This window comes from Heloderma suspectum, chromosome 1 (assembly GCF_057233095.1).
Source record: "Heloderma suspectum isolate Gila_16-S chromosome 1, 16-S_ref, whole genome shotgun sequence".
Lineage (NCBI taxonomy): Eukaryota > Metazoa > Chordata > Lepidosauria > Squamata > Helodermatidae > Heloderma > Heloderma suspectum.
The window spans coordinates 333,713,105-333,732,064 of NC_139458.1; the positions used below are offsets into that span (position 1 = coordinate 333,713,105).

At 40.7% G+C, this 18,960-nt stretch overlaps 1 protein-coding gene across 2 annotated transcripts in view; it reads right to left on the minus strand.

The window, feature by feature from the left end:
• PTPRK (protein tyrosine phosphatase receptor type K) overlaps positions 1-18,960 on the minus strand; it is a 516,066-nt gene that overhangs the window by 193,234 nt on the left and 303,872 nt on the right. For both annotated transcript variants that reach the window (XM_084827484.1, XM_084827485.1), the window contains exon 7: positions 8,457-8,750. In XM_084827484.1, the coding sequence (XP_084683610.1) occupies positions 8,457-8,750 (294 nt within the window). The remainder of the gene's footprint in view (positions 1-8,456; positions 8,751-18,960) is intronic.

The window sequence follows — 18,960 nt, forward strand, 5'->3', positions numbered from 1 at the left end:
ATTCAAGTATGTGTGGAATCCAACTATGGATGCAGCTCCTACACATCATGAATTCCCACAGGCTCAAAACATCCTGCGATGTGACTGAATAATGCCCTGACATTGGGCGGGCAGGGGGCAGGGGGATCAGCTAATTTAATAATATTCCTATCTGCCAAATCTAGCTAAATATCTTCAGTAATTAAGGAAAATCACTGTCAAATCATATTAGTTATACCATTTAATAACCATGGCATGTTTGATGCTGAAAACTGCATTGCACTGCCACAGATATTTTTGAAGTGAAATGCAGCACTAGAGATAACTAAAACATTGTTTTGAAATGTCATAACATTTAACTGCCACATCAACATTATATAAAAATCATTTTCAATTATCTTAAAATAAAAACCGTGTTGTCTTCAAATTATGTTCAAAAGCACCCGTACACTGAAAATAAACCTCCAAGTCCCAATAAACAACAGTGTTTGGCAATATCTATTTACCCCCAAAGTAAAGCATATTAGCTCTATATTAAAATTTTGTTTGTTTCAAGGCACTATATTTTAGATTACACACAATCATTTCAGCCTGTTTCAAAGCCGAACATACAATAAGGATCAAACACAATGGCCTAACCAGGATACACTCCATGTTTATGCAGGCCAGAGCAAAGTTGCTTTCTGCACTCCATCCCCCTCCAGTGATCAGTTATCATACTTTCATTTCATTTATTTGACTGGATTAGTTACTATTCCAAGGGTGGTAATATTTGAATCATAAAACCTATTAATAAATTATGAAACCTTTATTTCATACTGTCTTTGGCCACTAAAAGCCAACTTTAATATACCTTATATTTGGTGACCAAACATCTACCAATGTCCATAATAACACCATAGCAAAAGTAAAGCCCCCCACCCACTGATAATACCCAGCAAGAATCAGTTGAATAAGTTGGAACTGCATTTGTTGACAGCATTAGTATCTTGAAAATGTTAATGTCAAGAATGAGTTAATAGTAGTGGGAGCCATGTGGGCCACTTGGATAGTCACGTATGAAGCAGCCACCTGGAGATTGTTTTTTGGCCATTTCTCAGTCCTGCAGCTCAAGGCCACGCTCTGCTCTGGCTAATTGGGAAAATGATAACAACCGTGCCTGGTGGGAAGATTCAGCCTCTTTGGAGGGTGGAGTGGGGTGTCCTAGGACTGGGCTTGGATTGGGTGCTTCAAATTTGCCCAGAGTTGCTAGGGCAGGGCAATAAAAAGAGGGCTAAGGAAGAGGCAGATGTCTCTTCTTGGCCCTGATGGTACTAGGGTGTCCTGCTGGCCGAAGGCTATGCTGGGAGGCCCATACTTTGGTATAGGATAGACTAGCTAGCTTTATTGTTTTGCTCTTGGGAGTGTGTGCCTTGGTGCTTGGCATTTCTGGTTTTGCTTAGAGTTTTGTACCTTGCTTGTAATTTCCCATACAACCTACCACCTCTCCCCATTCCTTCCTCTTTGTTCCTTTCCCCTAATAAACATTTATCCAACTTCCAGTTGGTGTGGTGTGTCCTGTATAACTTCAGTGCTAAATACAGTGCCTACTGGCCTGGAAGGGAGCTACTGGGTTAACTTTGGGGGAACTTGTGGCCAAGTTGGGCCTGGCCTACCTTGCAGGGTTGTTGGGGTGAAACCAACAATCCTTCACAGTTAAGAACATAAGAATATCCATGCTGGATCAGATCAAGGATCCATCTAGTCCAATGTTCTGTTTACACAACGGCCAACCGGCTGCACATGGGAAACCCACAAGCAGGACATGAGTGCAACAGAATCCTGCTGCCCAAGTTCCCCACCATAGGTGTGCATAGGTATACTGCCTCTGATACAGGTAGCATACAGGCATCAAGACTAGTAGCCATTGATGGCCTTCTCCTCCAGGACTTTGTCCAATCCGCTTTTAAAGCCATCTAAAGTGGTGGCCATCACTACATTTTCTGGAAGTGAATCCCATAGTTTAACCATATACTGTCTGAAGAAGTACATCCTTTTATCTGTCCTGAATCTCCCACCAATCAGCTTCACAGGATGACCCCGGATTCTAGTATTATGAGAGAGGGAGAAAAATGTCTCCCACTCCATGCATTTTGTACACCTCTATCTTGTCTCCCGTTACTCACCTTTTTTCTAAGCTAAACAATCTCACTTGTTGTAACATTTCCTCATAGTGGACTTGCTCCAGCGCCGTGATCATTTCAGTTGCCCTTTTCTGCCATTTTTCCAGCTCTACAATGTCCTTGTTTAGGTGTGGTGACCAGAACTGTACACAGTATTCTAAGTGTGGTTGCACCATAGGTTTGTATAAGGGAAGTGTGATATTGGCAGTTTTATTTTCAATTCCTTTCCTAATTATGTCTAACATCGAATTTGCCTTTTTCACAGCAGCTGCACAATGGGTTGACATTTTCATTCTGCTGTACATCACAACCCCAATATCTCTTTCTTTTTGTTTTAACCACCCTAAATAATTTGGTATCATCAGCGAACTTGGCCACTTCACTGCTCACTCCTAATTTCAGATCATTTATAAACAAGTTGAAAAGTATTGGTCCCAATACAGATCCCTGTGGCACTCCACTGTTTACACTGTTTACATACATTGGGAGAATTTACCATTTATTCCTACTCTCTGCTTTCTGTTCTTTAACCAGTTACTGATCCATAAGAGGACTTCTCTTATTCCATGACTGCTACGTTTGCTCAGAAGTCTTTGGTGAGGGACTCCATTTAAAGCCTTTTGGAAGTCCAAGTAAACAATGACTACCAGATCACCTCTGTCTACATGTTTACTGACATTCTCAAAGAACTCTGAAAGGTTAGTGAGACAGGACTTACCTTTGCAGAAGCCATGTTGATTCTTTTTCAGCAGGACTCGTCTTTCTATATGCTTGCTAATTTTGTCTTTAATAATGCTTTCAACTAATTTACCCAGAAAAGACCTTAAGCTAACTGGCTTATAATGTCCCAGATCCCCCCTGGATTCCTTTTTAAAAACTGGTGTTACACTGGCCATTCTCCAGGCTTTGGTACAGAGGCTGAAATTGGGGACCAATTGCATGTTTTTGTTAGAAGATCAGCAATTTCATATCTGAGTTCTTCAAGAACTCTAGGATGGATGTCATCTGAGCATCCATCTGGGCAATCAGAAACATTTTCAACTTCATCCACTAGGTATGATTCAACCTGAACCGGATGCTTTCCAGCTCCTGTCAGCTTTCCCCCAAGGTTCAGTTTAAAAGCGCCTCTGCCACCTTTTTTATGCTTAGTGCCAGCAGTCTGGTTCCATTTTGGTTCAAGTGGAGCCATCCCTCTTGTACAGGCCCAGCTTATCCCAAAATGTTCCCCAGTGAGGAATGCTATCGCTGCACACATCCAATAAATAAATAATACAGCACAGGGAATCCTTATGGGGGCCTACAATTAATGAAACAATTTGATGCACTTTTCACTTTCTTAAGAGCTTTTCACTGATGAACCTTGGTATACGAAGATTTTTCCCATTTTACAACTATTTCACTTCTGATCATATGAATATATGAATACAGAACACCCATCTAAAGAACTGAAAAGAGAGACTAATTGGGAAAGAGATGTAGAGGAATGATTCTTTGACATAATTTCCAGTTATGTCAATAAAAAAAATAATGCAAATGTATTATTTTAATTTTGACCTGCACGATGACCCAGCCTCATAAGGCTGTGAGCCTGATAGAAATGGGTAACAATAAATAACATCAGCACTAACTAAACACATTCCTGGCGTATCTTCTGTATGAATGAATGATACGGTATCAACTATCCTTCCTAACGTGTAGTTCAGTCTCTAGAGGGGTAGGAAAGTGGAAAGTGATGCATGTTGGGGGCAAAAAATCCCAAGTTCAAACCGTGTCTGACCAAGAAAGAGATCCTGGCGATGTAGTGGATATGTTGATGAAAATGTTGACCCAGTGTGTGGCTGTTGTGAAAAAGGCAAATTCCTTGTTGGGCATAATTAGAAAAAGAGCTGAAGATAAAACTGCCAGTATCATAGTGATGTTATACAAATCTATGGTGTGACCACACTTGGAATACTATGTACGGTTCTACATAGTACGGTCACTGCACCTCAAAAAGGATATTGTAGAATGGATGCAGAAAAGGGTAACCAAAATGATCAAGTGGCTGGAGTAACTCCTCTATGAGGAAAGGTTACAACATCTGGCACCACTTAGCTTAGGAAAGAAGCAAAGACGAAGAGACATGATAGAGGTTTACAAAATTATGCATGGTGTTGAGAAAGTGGGTAGTGGATTTTCTCCCCCGCTCATAATACTACTTGGATGGCCAATTCCAGAAGGTGGGCCTGGGGGATTATTGCTCTGTCCATTGGCAGTTATGTCATGGGGTGCCACAGGGCTCTACTCTATCCCCCATGCTGTTCAACATCCACATAAAACCACTGGGGGAGGTTATCCAGAGATATGGACTGAGATGTCGCCAATATGCAGATGACACCCAGCTCTATCTCTCCTTTTCATCAAATCCAGGTGAGGCAGTGCGTGTTCTGAACCAGTGCCTTGGTGTGGTCATGGACCTCCAGTATCAGAGGCAGGATGCCTATGTATACCAGTTGCTGGGGAACATGGGTGGGAGGGTGCTGTTGCACTTGTGTCCTGCTTGTGAGTTCCCAGTCAACAGCTGGTTGGCCACTGTGTGAACAGAATGCTGGACTAGATGGGCCCTTGGTCTGATCCAGCATGGCCAGTTATAAGAACAAGAACATAAGAAAACTGGATGAGGGCCAATCTAGATAAGATGGAGATACTGTTAGTGGATGGTTCTTCTGCCCAGATGAGAGATATTCAAACTGTTCTGGAGGGTGTTCAGAGGATCAGGTCCATAGTTTGGGGATGCTCTTAGATCAAGCGGTGTCACTGGAGGCACAGGTGGCCTTGGGGGCACAGAGCACCTTTTATCAGCTTAGGCCGATATACCAACTATGATCCTATCTGGACAGAGATAGCCTAGCTACAGTTACCCATGCTCTGGTTACCTTTCATTTGGATTACTGCAATGCATTATACATGGGACTGCCTTTGAAAATGGTCTGGAACTCAGATGGACAAAAATAGGCAAGCAAGATTGTTAACAGGACTTACCAATATGACCATATTATGCCAGTGCTTTATGATCTGCACAGGCTGCCAGTCCATTTTCTGTCCAAATTCAAAGTGTTCATATTACCTTACAAGGCCCTAAACAGCTTGGGGCCAGGTTACCTGAAGGATCATCTCCTTCCATATATACCTGCCCAGACCCTAAGATCATCCTCAGAGGCCCTTGTCTGGGTGTCCCCACCAAATGAAGTGAGGTGGGTGGCTATTAAGGACAGGGCTTTTTCAGTGGTGGGACCCCAGTTGTGGAATGACCTCCCCAGAGAGGCTTGCCTGATGCCTACACTGTGGTCTTTTTGGAGCCAGGTGAAGACCTTTTTATTTTCCCTGGCTTTTTAGACCTTTGTTTTAAAAATTGTGTAAAGTGTGTTTTTAAATCTTTGCACTGCTGCTGGCTTTTATTTTGGTTACTGTGTGTAATAAAGAAATAAAATAAACATAAATAAAATAGAACCTGGAGTTATCCAATAAAGCTGAATGGTGGGAGATTCAGGACAGATATACGGAAATACTTCTTCACAGAGCATAAACTATGGAATTTGCTTCATAAGAGGTAGTGATGCTCATTAACTTGGATGGCTTTATAAAAGAATTAGACAAATTCATGGAGGATAATGCTACCAATAACTACGATGGATGTATACTATCTCCAGTATCAGCAGTAGTATGTCTATGTTTACCTGTTGCTGGGGAAAATCAGTGGGAGAGTGCTAATGCACTCATGTCCTACTGCTGGGCTTCCCATAGGCAGCTGGTTGGCCACTATGTGAAGATAATGCTGGACTAGATAAGTGTTTGGTCTGATTCAGCATGGCTCTTCTTATCTTCTTATTTAAAAAGCAATAATGCGAATAAACTGCTAGTAGCATGCTTAAAGAACACTGTTCAAATGCCGCTGAGCTCCTCTATCTGTTGGAACCAGAACTGTGCTAGTGCATATGATCAGTTACAAAAGAGGAGTGGGTTGGTGGGAGACATTTTGCTGTCTGTATAGCAGCTTTTGTTCTGGGGGTTCTGTTTTTGGTTTGAATTCAGTCATGGTTAAACTAAGAGATTGCACTGAATTTAGAATAGAGGACAGAACTGATTGAAAGAAGTTATACAACTTGTAAGCTTCCAGACTGATGGGCTATCTAATGATAGTGTTATGTTCTCCCCACCCTCACGCCTGGAGGGCAGAGAACAAAGGACAGATTTAAACTCAAAGTGGGCTTGCATGTGTGCCTGCAATTGTATTTTTCCATGTAGGCCCTGTTTCAAATGGAAGAAATGTCTACCCTGTATTTTCTTTTTCCCAGCTTGGAGTTGCTACACATCCCTTGGGGTCTAGGTCAAATCATAAAAGGCCTAAAGTAAGAATAAACACCACTTGCAGGGCAAGTAGCTTCACTCTCATACATACCATAGTGCACCACTTTAGGAAAGTGGAGGTCAAAATTTTATTTTTCAGCTCTAGCTGTAATGTTCCAAACAAAGAAGATACTTCCAGCCTCCACTTATATTTGCATTAAGGCCTAAAATATTTAAGAGAACTGAGAACACTTTAACAGAGGTGGGTATCAGTGAGCGTTACCTGATCCACGATTGAAACACGAATCCTAGGGTAGGAATAACATCGTGTACTTCAAATTTCAGGATAACTGGCATTTTCACTGTTCATAGCTGTATTTGTTTCAGGGACTGAATGGACATGGGGACAGAACAGGGAGTTCTCACGGAAGAATGTTTTTATTTTCAAAATAAACTAGCATCAATACAAGGTGGCCCAGTTTACCGAATGCCCTGGCCTAGTTCAGGAATGTTTGCAACAGTTGCTACCCAACTTTTCCAGGAACCCTTTCTCCCCTGACAATTACAGTACACATACCTCAGAGAGCACCAAAACGACAACTCAGTTGAAAACAGCAATTCTCAGATGGTTCATAAATTACTTTAATTTTGCGGCTTGCAGAATCACAAGTGCTATGCACTTTTGATTTCCCCACAATTAGAGTAACATTTGAAGTGGAACTTGTAGCGAGATCCATGAGCTCCAGGGCAGGGAAAAGGCATGTATGCTCCTGCGAGCTACACAATTAAAGTGACCTATGAATCGGCCCTGACTTCCCGTCACATTGCTATTAACAAGCACAGGAACTATAAAGGCAGCTTGTATTAAACCCCTCTTATTCTATTTATAAGGCCACCTCTGATACTGGGTTCTTATGCTACATCATCCATGTGGGAGCTGCAGCAGCGCTGCTCCTTCCTTTGCTGTTGGTAATGTGAGAATGCTGAGACCAAGTGGAAGGAGCCCTGAAGCTCCTCCCCACACTAGCATTAACACAATTTTCCAGGGCTGATGCCTGTGCTGGGATCAGCTGCAGCACAGGCTCTTCCCACAAGACTTGTGCCTTTTCATGTTATTCCATTGTTGCAGGAAGGATCAACATTGCTTGGGATTTCACACCGCAAGGGTCTCAACCTGAAGAGCATGTTTACCAGTATTTCATCAATACTTGCAGATGGCAATGAGGAGACAATAGGACAGTTTAACAAAGAAACAGATTTGGGTATGAGAATGAAGTCTTAGGTCTAACCATCCTTTAGTGTTAAAAACACAGCAACAAAAAACACCCTTAATTTTTCCATGTAACTTCCTTTTTTGAAAGGGAGTTTTGAAATCACTTTTAATTTACGTATACTGGCTAGGATCCATACAGCTTCTTACACAAAAGGAAGGCAGTTCCACTTGTGCAAGGGAGGGGTCCCTAATTTCTGCCTACCACATCCTTAAACTGTTTGAGGGAGGATTTCCCAACCTTAAGAACAGGGATGGGCAACTTATGACCCACCAGATGTTTTGGCCTACCAACTAAATTATAAAGTTGACGGGGGTAAACATACGGGCTAAAGCAGCCTTTTCCAACCTGCTGCCTTCCAGATGTTTTGGGCTTCAATTCCCAGCAGGCTGGCGAAGGCTGGGCTATGGAATGGAAGAACATTCTAGAATGCAGGGCTAAATCCAATGCACATATGGACTTCCGCTCATGCAACAGGAGTTTCTCTTCCCCTTCTCCCACTTGCAGTCCCCCACATCCCTCTCAAATGTGCTCCAGAAGGTCTCCCAAGCCTCTGGAGCAGAGTTTGTGCACATGAAGGGCTACACAGGTAGGAGAAATTTAATTCACTAGTGGAGTCCGTTCTGCGGGTGGAAGGACACTATTGGATACAACCCAATGCCTTAGCACCACCCCATCACAGTAAATACAGAATGGTATTTGCTGTTATAGACAATACCTGCACATTTGGTTCTGGTGATAAGTGGAGGGCCTGGCTGACCAGTGCCACCTTCTCCAGGTCTGGTTAGAAGAACACGAATCTCATACTCTGTGTCTGGGTCCAAATGCCACAGCTTGTAGGTTGGTGCATTTACAGCATGGGTTTCTGTCCAGGTCCCAGTTGTCATATGGTATTCCACTTCTTTCAGGATAATAGGGCCATCCCCAATAATAGAATTAGCATTCAACTGAATCAGCAAGTACGTTGGCCCAACTCCAAGCAGCTGCGGGGGTGCTATTGGTCGAGGTGGTTCTGTAAGACACAGCATGAAAGAGACAAATCAGAAAAATATAACTATGGGCCAGGATTCTTAAATGATTTTATAACAGCAACTTAAGGAAGTATGTGGATATTTAAACACACAGTCTACAAGAGATATCAGACAATAATATAATACAATAAAAGATGACTAAATATATGTCAATAGTGCTGCAAAACTGTATTTTCCACTAGGGAACTATAAGAGGGGTTAAAATATCACAGTGGAATTTCTGCCTCCAAGTATCAGTGCCTAGGAGTGATTTATTTTAGAAAGCAATTACAGCTGAATAAAATGAATCCACTAATAAACACAGAGGCTTCGTTTTCATTCCAGATGGTTCATATTTTGGCTAATTTGTTTCAGTTAATTAGGCAACAATGCTAAATTCAAGGCACACGGGGATTTCACAATCAGCAGTAATGCAATGCAGCAACTCCCAAGAGGTGGATAGGAGACTAGAAAAATATGTACCCTAAAAGATCTATTAATATTTTCTGCATGTGTTCCATCTCTTGGGAGAAAAATACCATGAAACGTTAGGTGGCAGCTTCCTTCTGTGTCTGATATATGAAAAACAGGAGCTTCCAAGAACCCCTTGTGCAATTTAGCTAGTTAGTCTAAAATCAGATGCCTTCACTTTTCTAGGTTAGAATTTCTCAAAGCACCGACAGCACAGCTCCTTGGCCACAGCTGGCACTGTGTGTACTCTTTTTCAGCTAATGGCAATTATCAGCAAACCTTATGTTTCCATACAGAAACCTATTTTGTGCCTAAAAAGTCATCTTCAGGATATAAGGCCTTATCTATGACTAGCTTCTATCACCATATTGTTGGAGAGGGCTTTACTTGCTTACCATTGGAATGGATCTTTTCAAATCTCTCTCTCTCTCTCTCTCACGCACACGCACACACACACATACACACACACACGCACGCAATGATAAATAAATCTGCCGGTTTAAGACCAGAATAAAGGCTATCTCATGCTCCACAAAGCTAGGAAACTGGAAGCTAAGGCAGAAGCCTTAACTGATGTGTCCCATGATCAGTGATGACATTGTGCAATGTCATAAATGGTCCTTGCTTACAACTTGCACACAGGACCGGGACAATGCGAGGCATCTTTGTTGGTCCCAGGCACTCTATCCTCCACATTTAGATTTGGGCCTGAAAGACCATGGAAAAGTGTGGGGGTATGGAGGGTAAGTTGTAAGGAAGCACAACTTTTGAGAGAAATATATGATATGCCAAGCTGCAGCTAAAAAGAAAAGTACAAATGTGTCAATTTTCAGCACTTTTTAACTTGCTGTATCTGTAGCAATTTTATCGGATACCTTTGAAATTTTGCAAAACGGTAGAGCTCATCTGGTATGTTATGGATTCCAAGTGTCACATTATTAGCTAAACAGTTGTCATTTTTATAAACAGTAGAAATTTGAGGCTTAAAATGGCAAAACCTATAGCAGACTCAATTTAACTACAGGGGCACTTCTGTGCCCCTTTAATACACACTCACACTGACACACACACAATTTCTGTCTGTCTACTAAAGAAAAGAAAATGGTGTAATTTCATAACTTTATGCAAAGAAAAACCTTGAACAAGAAGCACAGATTTCCTTTCTATTTTTTTAATGCTAGATTGATTTATCACCAGACATCTTCTCTTCTTTATTCCTGCCTCCCCCTGCTCCCCTCCAAAGCCTAGAGAAGAGGATGAAGGTTTAGCTGAGAGAGTTCAGTCACCCTTCCTCAGCCTTTTCCACCACCATGTGATCAATGCCTAGGGACAATACTATATGACTTTGTGGGGTTAAGAGCACCTAGATTAAATCTAGTACCACTTGCTTCAACCAACAGTGAGTGTTACACCACCACCAAGGTTGGTTGCTTCTACACTAGGGCCTTTTAATGCTGGCTGAGGCATTACTTTTTTGGAAATCAGCTGGAAGCAGTTCCATACAGCACTTAATATAATGCTGTATTATCCAGTAATTCTTGTCCTCATGACATCATTAGGAACTATTTATCTAAGCATTCTAGCCATGCATAGAGGGTGTGTGTGTGATTTTCATTCTGACTGCTGGGGAGGGAAGGCATAGGCCTCCGCTCCCCTTGAGCTATGTACTCAGTAAGCATCCCTAAACACCACCTTGTGCCTGTAATTGATTAAAGTAACAAGAAGATATGCAGCAGCATGTGATGTATCAAGTGAATGTCCAAGTTTGGCCTTCATCAGCAAACCCTATTCAGCAAAGGTCCGATGCAAGTTTAATTAGTCGCTCCCTCTTTGCCCTTCTTATTGTTCAGCAGGCACAGCATTACGGATAAGTAACCTATTTTTGGCCCTTAATCAGTTTGTGTTAAGGGGGAGGGCTTCATTACTGAACCCCACTTATGTTTTCCATTTTAAAGACAAATAGTGCTTTTCTGCAAATAAAAATGAGAGGAATCCAGTAATTAAGTCCTGCCCCCTGAATATTTATCAGTAAACCTCCAACCAGCTGAACAGGAAACTGCTGTTCAGCTGCTAGGAGGGGAAAGCATATTAGCCCTAAGATGCCTTAGTAGTGTTTTGCCAGTTCAGATAGACAGGGTCGTGCTGCAAATTTTTTTTTCTCCAAAATGGGCACAAATCAGGTCTTCAATAAAAGAATCAACCACACATACACAGAGAAGTGAAATGAATTGGCAGTGCCACCATTTGAATTTTCTGTAAAACATTAGTGAAGAAAGGATCACAATTTCAGACTAGGTAGCTAGTGTAGATGCAACCCATCTCCTTTTCTGATCAACCTATCGGTTCATTGAAGGGGGAAACACATATATTTGTGATATAAGTAACCCCTAGGGCAGGGGTACCCAATGCAGAGTCCACAGGTACCATGCTGGCCACAGGCATCTCCAGTGGCATTGGTGAAAGAGTCCCCAATGTGGTGCCCACAAAACCTCTCCCCGTTTTTTTTATATACGCACATGGATTTTTATTTATCCATACCAATGAATACATATGAAATGCATACAACTTTCTAGCAATTATACATAGGCTTCATCAAAAGTGGACCAAATATCCAAATAAAAATCCATTTGAAGGTGGTGTCTATATGCTGAATTACACAATCCCTTATTAAAGAGACACTGCAGTGTCCAATAGACATGAAACCAAAGTTTTTGCTGAATAAGACGCAGCCCAAGATCTACAGATGTGACAGGCAGGCCCTTAAGTGGTGATCTACTGATTAGGCATTTTGTGGTGGCACCCACAGCAGTTTCTCAAATTCCCAAATGTGCCCAAGAGTCCAAAAAGGTTGGGGACCCCCACGCTAGGGTGTATGACCCTAAGTTAACAAAGACATTTTTCATTAGGGCTCCCCTCCATCCTCACATACACACCAGAAATTATACTTAAAACTAACTGGAATCTCCAAATGAATCTAATCTCAATTATGAAGCTAGCATGAATGATGACAGTTCATTTGCTGTGAAGTGAAGATGTTAAATGTCAAACTTTCGAAGTCTAAGGTCAAACATCAAGAACAAACACTAAATTGTACAGAATACAATTCCACCAGCTCTGCTTTCTAACGTGGATTTTTGTTTTGAAATAAAGCAACATCTGTACTGACCAAATAGATGACTGCTGAGACGAGTTTTGATACTGAGGTTCACTAGTGATTCATAATTGTCCATACCTACTCTCATCTGTCAACCATTTGAGCCAGCTCTTAGAACAGTATGCTAAGTTAAGAAATATATACTTTGATTAATAACAATGTGATTATTATGGATAAAGCTATGCATTCATAAGGCTAATATATCACTGCATATTACATTTTTCTTAAGTTAGAGGCACAGTATATTCTTATATTTGCATATACATTTTATTTTGAATGCCTCTTGAAGACAAGGAGGCATTTATGAAGTCTCTTCATGTTTCAGTAAATTATGCATGAATTTTAATCAGTTATTAAGTGAACCAGTAATTGTTCTCAGAATTATTAATATTCTTCAGAACACAATACTCTATCAGAGCCAGAGGTGTGGCGCAACCAAGGTTCCCAAAAGTACACTAAATGGCAACTGAAGCATGCAATCCCAATATACCAGATAAACTTCTTTGATGTTACCTAATTAACTTTCCTATTAATAGTTCTCATTCCTTATTCTATAACCAGTTATCAAATATTCCCCAATTATAACTTCAAAATTGCAGAGTTTACTTTTATATAACAAGTAACCTGAAACATTTTTCATCTTTAAGCAGACATTAGTGGGTGAAGTTTGAGGCTCTTATACATTGGTTTTCTATGACACTATTTTTAATATGGATATACCTTAATGGTAGCCTAAAGCAGCTCCTGCTATAAGGAGATGGGAGAGCCTTGTCTTTTAGCTTGCTATCTCATTCCTATGACCCATGAGTGGCATTAACAAGCTTGCATTAATTTAGTAAATTCTAATTTAATTTCTGAAATTAATTTGACCAGATGTTGTACGACAGAAAACAAAGAGGGACATGAATGTATCACAAAGCAAGCCACTCTTCAAGAACAGAACTTCCTTTGGCATGGTGCCTCAAGGCTGCATGTTCACAAACCTCCTTACAAGCTTGGGGAAATGCTGAATGAGGTAAATACTTCCTTTGCAGATAACATGGCAACAAAGAGACTTGTGGCACCTTAAAGACAGCTTGGAATGAGACAGCCATAATCCCAGAAAACAAGAATTCACAGGCTTATAAAAAAGAACAAGGAGCCAACTCTTCCTCCATGTCACACTTTCTAAGGAGCACAATCATATTAGAAATAGTTGAGGATTAGATACATGGTACATGATATATTATGTGCAGTGGTGGGCTCTGGATGATGGAGCCCTATTCAAAAACAGCCGTATGTGCATTCACTCATGATAATAAACTGTATATGTGTGACTTTATAAACACTCAGACACACAGCTTTTCAGATCCTAATCAAACTAAGGCCTCGAGGGAGAACTGACAATCATCAAGCAGGGGGTTGGACTCGATGGTCTTGTAGGCCCCTTCCAACCCTATGATTCTATGATCAAAGGACACTGTAGGATGCCACAGCTGCTGCACTATTGTAAGAGAGGTGGGTTGAACCAAACTTTCTCTAACCAAAGACTTTCCTGGTAGATCACATTGTTTCTTAATGCTAGGACTATACCCAAATGGCTAGGGTGAAGCCTGGTTAATCAACAGCCAGTCTATTGGACAATATGGATTTTTGCCCTCAGCTCTTTTCCCCTCCAGACAGCTGAACTGGGTAATCCTGTTCACAAATCACTCCAAAATTAAAATCCCCAGATTAGCACACCACTTGAAAAGAGAATTTAAAAACTGCCATGCACTACAGCCTGCTAGAAAATAAGGGCTTCCCTTGTCTTAACGACAACTAAGTATTTCCATTGCTCTTTTTAGCTTTACAGGGTTTGTTAATCTTCTTCATTGGGTTTGCAGCAATTTTGTAAGAGAACCATTAAGACCATGCAACTGTTTTCATTTCTATTATGATTGGTTGTTCTCAGCATAATAAATGCCTGTGCTAAGGTGAACAGTACCAAGCATGTGGAACAACTTTTAGTTGGCTGCATAATGTTGATAGTAAGATTATGCAGCCTGCAAACAGATGTAAGGTACATGGCTGCAGAAAAAAAACCCAAGATCTTTGCCACATATGTAGTAAAGGAAGGAGCAACGAGAAGAGGTGGCAGCAGTAATGACCAGGTGAAGGTGAGTACAAAGCGACGTAATTGATGGACTGGTAGCACTGTCTGATAGTTGAGTCCTGAAAGCAGGCTTGTATTGTGGTGTGCACCCTCTTTTTATACGAAGTCAGGGCTCACCCTTCTATCATGACTACTGGCAATCCAGAACAACCCACAGAAACCCAAGATTTGCAAAATAATTTTCTCAAACAGATTGGGTGTGAAAACGAAGTCCAAGGCCTACACCAAACTGGGGCAAGAAGCCAAAAGATATATAGTGAACAAATATAACCTACCCTGAAAAATAATATATATTAAGTTATGGACCTGCAAGGTGATTTAAGATTAACCATAGTTAAAATTAACGACAGTTTGTTGGGTTTGGATGAAATTACAAGCTGCAGTTTCAAAAACTGAAACAGAACCTTTCAGTCTCCTCTTCATGGCTGCAATGGAGGAAGAGAGGAAAGACAGGAGCAGCTAAACCTGAGGTTTGCTCTGACTCACTCCTGTTATAATAAGCCATGTTTTATCACGACATCCAAACCAGCTCTATGTTGCAGAAACTAATGAAATATTGGTATTTACCAGTATTCTTTAACTTTTGGGAGGAAAGTAGGAAATATCAAAAGACACTTTGATCAATGACTGAACTGCTCCACAATTTCCATGATTTATCAGTAAATATTCACATCTGCCAGAACAGTTTGGGGAAAAATAAATCAATATAGAATATTTGATTGCTTTTCAAAAATAAATTGAGTGATAATTATTTTTATATTAAAATATTTGAAGAACGTACAGACGTCATGAAAGATACTATAGTCCACAGATAGATATTACATGCAAGCCCATTAGAAAGGCTTATCTTCTTCTTTATCTTTGTACAGAGCAGAGTTCTTCAAGGTTCTTTATAATATAACTGCAGTTTAATAGACTATTCTTAGCACTTTTTACCCTTTCTGCTAAAGCCTTCTCTCTAACCCTAGGCATATCCCAGTTTACATGCCTCCCCCCATATTTTCTCATTGAAAATGCAATGCGCAAAACACTGTATTCAGAGAGGCTTGCTCTATGAAGCTCATGTTAAGCTAGGGAAGCATTCCTAATATTCTCAATATTCAAAATGGTGGCCAACTTTGTAACTACTTATTATTTATCAATAATGTGATATTTCAGGTTCTAGGGATCCAATTTACATTTTCTGTACATCAAGATTGCTATGAGGTCATTCTGTGTGAGGATTTTGAAAAGGCTGACAACCCCAAGACTAGCCCCATGGTTTACAAACAGCTGTAGCTACAGTGACACAAGCCGAGTGCCACACACACAAAGATTAAGCTGGAGTTAAACATTTGAAGGGTCAGCCCAGACTGATGCACAGGAACACATCTTTAGAACCAGACTGAAAAATGGACTTAGCAGAATTCTGGAATAAAGTGAATATAGTATGATACCTGTGCCTGTAAGTCTAATAAGCTGTATTCACTTTCTCTCATACCTCAGAAGGAGCCATTGATGTCTGTGGGAGAAAGTAAAAATGGGCAGTCATTAGGGAAACCTTTGGGGCCTGAGTGACAACTCTGCCATGTCCCTAGGGTCATCAGATGTCCAGAAGGAGCAAGTGTTGCCCCAAATGAACTATTTCTTGAGGGTCAAACATGACAGTGGCAGTCATGATTGGTTATATGTGTCCTCCTATATGTAGATTCCTGCACTGAGCAGGGGGTTGGACCTGATGGCCTTGTAGGCCCCTTCCAACCCTACTATTCTATGAGTCTATGATTTGTTAACGCATAAAGCAGGAGGAAGAGGGTTCTCATGTTAACATCGAAAGGTCACAGAAAGGAGAAATCTGTTTGCATGTTGCATGTCCCACCTCTTCCTGGTTAGGGGAGCAAAGATCCTCCCAAATTCTGAACAGAGTTGATTTGATTTAAAACAAATTTATTTAAATCGTGATTTAAATTGCTTCTCTGAAGGACTCAGTTTTAATTATTCAAATCACAGTTTAAATCACTAGTGAGGAAGATACTACTGAATCATCATTTTTAGTAGAAGTACATTATTGTTTAATATAACCTTAATGCATAGTCAGAGATGTAGGTTTCATTAGAAGGTAGGTACACAGTGGAGGATACATGCAGCAGAAGTTTCCTCAGGAGCCAGGGCTGCATGGGTATGGTCTGTTCACTTTTGGTTTCACTTTCTATTCCCCTCACCTATCCCTTGCATTTATTTCCAGACTCCTCCTCCTTGTTCAGATCTACTCCATCTCCCCAGATTCTCTGCTTATTGACCGTCTCTGTCTTTGCACTTAGAGAGAGGCAAGGCCGAGAGAGAGAGAGAGAGCTTCTGAATACACCACCTGCAGTGCAGAATAGGACTGATCAGATTATGTCCCATCTCCATAAACTGCTAATATATTCATAGAATATAATTAGAAGTTGTATAATTAGTATTCATGATGATATCTTTGACCTAGGCTCCTTTTTTACTAATTGTTTAAAGAAATTTCAAAATCTGATTTAAATTTTTTTAAATCTGATATAAATTTTTAAAAATCATTTATTATTTTTTTAAAATCATTTTTATCAACCCTGATTCTGGAGCCAGTATTGCCTTTCACCCGCAGTCCATTGCCTGAACTCTTTCCTCCCTGATCTGGCTCTGATTACAAAAGTGAACTAGGTATTCTCTCTCTCTCTCTCTCTCACTCACTCACTCACTCACACACACACACACACACACACCCCACCACCACATAGAAAGACAGTGAATGTTATTTATTAATGTATTTATTTGATTTGTACTCTGCCTTTCCATTTCCATGGAGGGAGAGGTCTGTCTTTCCCTCCATGAGATGTTTGCTTCCTTTCCTTGCTGGGTGGTGCGAAAGGAAGCCTCTTTCTCATTGCCCAGCAGGAAAGAGCTCTTACCTTCAATCAGCTGCTGATCAGAGATAAGAGTTTTTCCCTGGCTGAGGAGAGGGGCAGGGCCTAGGCAAGAGGCTGGCAGACCATGTTGTTGTTCAGTCGTTAAGTCGTGTCCGACTCTTCTTGACTCCATGGATAACATGGGTTAAACAGTAGAATGTATTGATAATTTGCAACTCTTTATCTATTTTACCCTGGTATCCAACCTGCCTGCTGCCTTCCTGTGTGTGTGGAGAGTGTGTATTGGTTGAGCTTCATTTACTATAGATGTGTGTTGACAAGGGAGCTGAGTGGACAGAGACTGAGAACCTGGCAGAATGGTGACTTGTATCTCAGTCAGATCCCTTACCCGCAAAATACCTAACGTGTCTTACTGCTCTGTTAATTCAGCAAGTGATTCATTGTCCTATTTAGGATGGTCCCTGTAGTAAAGCTGGAGCAATAATTCAGCTGACATAGTGGTCCACTGGGGTGTCACTTAAAGCGACATCATGCATGTGCACAAAGTCTGCCCTTAGTAGGATACCAACCTCCACCCATAAATGAATGGCAGCCATTCACATCTATAGGAGAATTTAAATTGGCAGTGTACATGCATTCGTAGAATACAAGGGAGGGCATACAGCATGACCAATCACAGAAGCAAAGGCACTGGCTTTTATAACCATGATAAAGCCATCAAATAGCATAGTAAACAGAAATCTATTATATTATATAAGTTACGGGCTTCTGATAGGTCGTAACAGCAGCCTAAGTTCAGGTTTCAAGGCCTTTTAAAAATAATTATAACAATGTGCCTTAGTTCAGTTCTGTCACCGTTTTGACATGGAAGCACTCACATAATGTATCAACTTTATATAGAATAAACAAAAAATCATACACTACTTTACAGGTAGGAGAGTTTAATCTTAGTAAGGATGTCTACTGACTGGAGTGCTGAAATATGAAGAATGATTTCACAGAGGAAACTGCTAACTTCTAAATACTGAATTTCATAGCCTGTGCATCACCATAGCATTTTATTCACCTCGATAGGAAACACCACTGCAATCATTTTAAAAACTATCCTTAAAAAGGAATAGCGTTTGGCGGTAGCATTGTCAGCAGAAGTTAAAAACAGAGTTCGCTTCTAGACCATTGCACATGTAACTTTTTAATATTTTGAACAAAACCCTCATACACTTCATCCTAACGAACACCTTATTTCTGTTTGTAAATACATCTAAAATATTTCATTTCTTGGCTTTAACAACATTATTGATATATTAACTGAATTCATGCATATATAGCATTTGTCAAAATGAAATTACTAGAGATGTGCATCCGGTTCGGCCAAAGCCCGAAGCCTAACTAAATTGGGCCCCTTCAGACCATTTCTAGTGCTTCCCACTGTGAAGTGGGCTTTCCCCTGAAGCAGCCAGAACAGAAACTAACACCACATGAAGTTTCATGTGCAATTCAGGCTTTAAAAACCCAGACTGTTTGTCTCCCAAAATAGCATCTTTTTGGTTTGGTTTGCTGTAAACACTGAAGGGAGG